This window comes from Dipodomys ordii, unplaced genomic scaffold (genome assembly GCF_000151885.1).
Source record: "Dipodomys ordii isolate 6190 unplaced genomic scaffold, Dord_2.0 Scaffold15, whole genome shotgun sequence".
In the NCBI taxonomy this organism is placed as follows: domain Eukaryota; kingdom Metazoa; phylum Chordata; class Mammalia; order Rodentia; family Heteromyidae; genus Dipodomys; species Dipodomys ordii.
Genome location: NW_012267231.1, coordinates 1,385,619 through 1,391,126, shown reverse-complemented (window position 1 = coordinate 1,391,126; position 5,508 = coordinate 1,385,619). Strand labels below are relative to the sequence as shown.

At 46.1% G+C, this 5,508-nt stretch overlaps 1 protein-coding gene across 1 annotated transcript in view; it reads left to right on the top strand.

Annotated features, from left to right (window-relative positions):
- The window catches only part of Pde8a (phosphodiesterase 8A), a 24,822-nt gene that overhangs the window by 9,150 nt on the left and 10,164 nt on the right, over window positions 1-5,508 (top strand). Inside the window, exons 6-7 of the mRNA XM_013011859.1 lie at window positions 557-635; window positions 4,813-4,950. Of these exons, the coding sequence (XP_012867313.1) occupies window positions 557-635; window positions 4,813-4,950 (217 nt within the window). The remainder of the gene's footprint in view (window positions 1-556; window positions 636-4,812; window positions 4,951-5,508) is intronic.

Genomic DNA, 5,508 nt, shown 5'->3' with positions numbered 1-5,508 from the left:
GGCCCCATGACCGGCAAAAAAAAAAAAAAAAGATACAGAGGGGTTACAGTTACAGGAGTAAGGTAATGAGTACATTTCCTATCAAGCATTGTTACCCTCTCCTCTGTTTTTGCCCTACTATCCCTTCCCTCCCCTGTATTTTCTAATTTTTGCCAATAAACATCTATTGGGTTCACAATTAAAGACCATCATCAAACACTAAAAACATGGCAAATGCTTTCTCATGTTCTGAGCATTTCTGAAGAAAGCCGAGGACAAAGCTGGCATTCCAGAGGACCCCCAAGTTTTGGAAACAGTTTAAGCTAATAGCTACAAATGGCCTACCCCCTTTCCCTGTGCCTCCGCTGAAAGACACACAGAGTGCGCGTGCTCAGGGAGGGCCTGTGCACCGGGCTGGGCTGTGGGGCAGCCTCTTTATGTTACTATTCCCCAGCCTCCTTTTGAATGGGCACGCCTAACCCTTACGGGTCAGACAGAAGTACACTTAACTAAGCGCCGAGTTCATAGTAGACGTGTGTATTTACATTAATCAGGTCTTCTGTTTCTACCCATGAAGGGCCTGCAATTCAGTGTTCACTGCATTAGAGAAAAGTCAAGAAGCAATTGAAATTACCAGTGAAAACCACATCATCCAGGTTTGTTGTTTGGAAAGGTGTCCTTCCACGTTGCTTGTTTCGTGTCCTTCCACTCTCAGGATTGAACCAATACAGTATTTATTTCCTTTCTTTCCTTAGAGGATTATAAGACTAAAATCAATAAAACGTAAACTTCCAAGTAGCTTTCTAGAAAAGAGAACATACCAGTAATTATAGTTTTAGAAAATATGGAATAACATGGGTGTGCCTTGTGTATATCTGTGTGTGTGTATGCGTGTGTGCGTAGCACAGAGAGACGGCTGGGCGGAAGATGCCGTGCGGCGCAGGGAGAGCGGGGGCTCTGCAGGCCGCAACTAAAAATGTGAAAAACGAGAGCCTGCGTCAGCGTCAGCTATTATTAGCACAGCTTGAAAACCCAACCAGGGTCATGGAGCAGAAGCTCTTGGGCTTCTCTTGTGCCCAGATAAGTATCCCCAAAGACTGCCAAGGAGCGGAGTCGGATGTAAGCACAGGAGAGCTTGAGCCTGCATTCACCACCATCACCAGCGCAGCGGGTCAGAGTTAGCCCCGCCCTTCCTCGAGCAAGGTTTTATAGGGTTTTTAGGGACTTCCATGTGTCATTGAAACACTTAACAAATCATAAAATAATTCTTTTTTTTGTCGGTCATGGGGGCTGATCTCTGGGCCTGGGCGCTGTCCCTCAGCTCTTGAGCTCAAGATGAGCGCTCTACCACTTGAGCCACAGCGCCACTTCTGGCTTTTTTTTTTGCTTATGTGGTGTTGAGGAATTGAACCCAGGGCCTCATGCATACAAGGCAAACACTCTACCTCTGAGCCAACTTCCCATCCACCTCATAAAATAATTTTTTGGGGGGGGTCTGGTCATGGGGCCTGAACTCTGGGCCTGGGCGCTATCCCCCAGCTCTTCAGTTCAAGGCTAGTGCTCTACCACTTGAGCCACAGTGCCACTTCCGGCTTTTTTCTTTTTGCTTCTGTGGTGCTGAAGAATCGAACCCAGGGCCTCAGGCATGCAAGGCAAGCGCTCTACCACTGAGCCACCTTCCCAGCCCTCATAAAATAATTTTAAAAGATGATTATTGTCACCAGTGGCGGGAGCCAACCAGGTACTAGGGACTGGCTGGTTCATGGGGCTGATACTCTCTGAAATGATTGGCTGGAGCGGATGGTCTGACCCCTGACCAGTGATCCTTATCCTGTTATCTGCTGATTAGCTATGGTTAGCAGAATTTTCCATAAAGGAGATTGCTCCTGGAATTTGGGCTCAAGGGCATCAAGGGAAGTTGCTGATTTCCTGGAGTATCAAGGGGAGTTGCTGACACAGTTCCCGGGCAAAATGGAATCCAAACCTAAAATTGCTATATTCCCCTCCTGGCTAGTGACTAAGGGGCCAGTCATGGTCCCTTCATAGCTAGTTCTTTGTTAATGTCATCTACGGGTCGATACTGAGATCTGAGAACCGGTACCCGGACCGAATTAACCCGCTCTTTTACAAAGGTTACTAGCCTGTTAATCACGCAAGGACCAGTTGTGAGTATCAGAATTAATGTCAGGGGTCCCCCCAAAGGCATTATCTATTGGGCCATCTAGTGTCCAGGTTGGAGGTGGGACGTTTGCGAAGCCCCTGGTGCAGTTCTTCCAAGACGCTTGTGTGTTCTTCTACCAGCCCGACTCTATCCCAGCTAACTGGATCTTATGCCAGCTGTACTCATAAGCTCCTCCAGCGACTGTCCTCCCCACGCTGTCGTTGAACTTTACCCATTAGGGTGTACAGCAGCAGCAGCAGCAGTAGCAGCAGCAGAGTCTCAGTGGCTCCAACGGACTATCACACCTCGTGTTGGGCTGCAGATTCCTACACAGACTGGTTAAGCACACATTGCATAGACTTGGCAGGCTGTGGCCCCACTGGCTTTTAAGGCTGTTCAGACAATGGCCCAGGACAATTTACCAAGACAACAACTTTTTAAACAGACACAGAAGGCTTGGTCTTGTAACCATGTCCGACAGGTGCAGACCACACTTGGACATCTGTTAACACTATTCTATTTTGCCTCATTTTTCCAAAACTGACTCTGGACTCTTGATCTTTAAAAGGGGGTTGATGAGCGAGCGAAGGTCCAGCTTCTGTAACTTCTTCAAGCTAACTTCAGGGGTGTTGATCCTACCTAGGCCAGAACCTGTAACCTAGGCCTAGTTTAACTCTTGACAAATGCACATAACTTTTCTCTAGCTGCAGCGGTGTAGCTTGTTTAGAGCGCTCTGGCTTGCAAAAGCATCTTTCTGGACGGCTTTAGGAATGTGATCTCTCATGACCCTAACTATGCCTTCAGACAGATGTCGATAGGGACACACTCTCAGGTTTATAAACTTTTTTCCTGAACAGATGAATTTCTTGTAGCTGGTATCAGCTCAGTTACTGCCAATTAGGGCTTTTGGCAAATACAGGGGTTGGGATTTAAACTGTCCCCCACATTTTGTAACTCTAGCTTTTTACTGCTATCACAGAGGACTGGCAAGTTCCTGTCTCTTACAAGGTAGATAGTCATGGACATTAGGCACGCTTACAAACTATCTTCCCATGACCTCGTGGCTCTGACCAATTGTTGAAGGGTCACGCACAAATGACTCTAGGATCTGACATTATTTCTGCCATCCAAGCAGGGGCTTACAGTCTCTGGATGCTCCTCCATTGCTTTTGTCCCAGGAATGTCTTCTCCACCTGGGATAAATGCCTCATGGCCATTTCTCTTAGCTGGTTGCTGGACTTGAACTTGGGGCCTGAGTGCTGTCCCTCCTCAGCTCTCCAGCTCAAGGCTAGCACTCTGTCACTTTGAGTCCCAAAGCAACTCTGCTTGCTCTTTCAGCACTCTGCTGGCTGAGTAGAGGTGACAGTCTCACAGGGACCTTTTTCTGCCTGGGCTGGCTTCGAACCAGTTTGCAGATCAATGAGTCTTATAAAAGGCCACTTTAGTCAAATTAAAAGCAACAAGGTGTCGGGTGCCAGTGACTCACGCCTGTAATCCTAGCTACTCAGGAGGCTGAGATCTGAGGATCCTGGTTCAAAACCAGCTCAGGCAGGAAAGTCCATGAAACTTATCTCCAGTAAACCACCAGAAAACTGGAAGTGGCTCTGTGGCTCAAGTGGTAGAGTGCTAGCCTTGAGCTGAAGAGCTGAGGGACAGCGCCCAGGCCCATGACTGACAAAAAAAATAAAATAAAAGCAACAAGGTGATCAACATAGAAGTAGTTTTTAAGCATGCTCTTACCTGAAACTTATTAAGAGTCAAAGTTACATCTGACAACTTGTAAGAATCCTCTGTGCTTTGCTCTGGGCTTGCTGGAAACTGTTAAAAAAAAAACTATAAGAGCAAACTGGAATAGCAATTATTTTGGTAATCCTAATTTTCCTTTGTGCACTTTGAGGCAAATGTTAAGAACAATTTTACTTTTAAACGTTATATCAAAAAATCCATTCCTAATCTTTAAGCCTCTTAATTAATCTCTTTTAATATTTTATACTTTAATTTTCATTTGCATTTTGAAAAGATCCTTTGAAATCCTGAGGCCAAGTGTCACTCATTGCCTCTTGGCTGCTTGTTTTAAAACAGAAACACATGAAAAACTTTTAAACTCAAATGACAATTTTTCCTTAATGCAAGAATTGCAATCACCATCACTGTACCAGGGAGCTAGACTTAACACCTTTATGACTTTTAAAAATATATCCTACTTGGAGAACATCATTGAAAGCAAGTCACATTATACAAATTAACTTTTTTAACCCTCTTTTTAAGGCCTTCTTAATTTTAATTTTAGCCCATCCAAGGGGCAGTTTTAGCAATGCTATCAGATCTTCACATCACTCATTTTAACCATCATGTTTCCAGTGTCTCTCTGCAGGGACAAGGGACAGAATAAAGATGGGCCACTCGGCCCCTCCTGTGGAATGGCCTCGCACCCAATCTGACTCTAGGGTTAGATGAACTGCGTTTGTGCCAGCTTGCCCTCTTTCACCATGCGTGGACTCCTCCCAGGGCCCGTCCCACCATGCATGACCCGCTGAACTGCACTTCTGCCTGTTCAGGCTTCACATTTCCCACCTTCCTGGGAAGAAAGCGGGGCTCAGGTAGAGACCCTGGGGTCTCCTCTTTTCCTGGTGCCTTCAATTCCCTTGATGCCTTCTCTTTTCTCTTCCCAGTACGTAAATCCTGCGTTTGAGAGAACAATGGGCTACCAGTCAGGTGAACTGATAGGGAAGGAGCTGGGCGAAGTGCCTATAAACGAGAAAAAGGCAGACTTGCTGGACACGATCAATTCCTGCATCAGAATAGGCAAGGTAAGTGGGCCTGCGCCCTTCCTCACTGGTACTAACGGAAGTGCTGGAAGGACCGGCGCCAAAGGCCCGCCGTCCTGCCGAGGGCTGTGCGCACATCCACCGCGCTTCCGCTCCCCAGCTCCAGCACAGGCCCAGGAACTCAACCTTCCACGCACTTCAGGTCAGTAAACATAGGTGCCTAGTGTATGCTGAGGAAATACTTTTTGCTTCCGTGGGTGACAAAACAAGTCAGAGCCCATGACTAGCTAAATCATTTCCTTTGGTGGACTGGGAAGAAATCCTAAAGAGCTTATTCACAGTGCTGACTGCTTGATTGAACTAATCTCCCTCTTCCTGTCTCTCCTCTCTCCCCCTTCTCTCCCTTCCTTTCCCTCTATTTTTTTCAACACAACAGTTCTAATTATATGTATATACACACAGACACATATATAATATATGTAATATTCATGTATAATCCTCATGCCATATCACTCCCCCGTTTCAAGTGCACAGTCAGTGGTTTTTGGCATATTCACACGGTCGTGTGAAAATCACAATTTCTTTTTTTTTTTTTTTTTT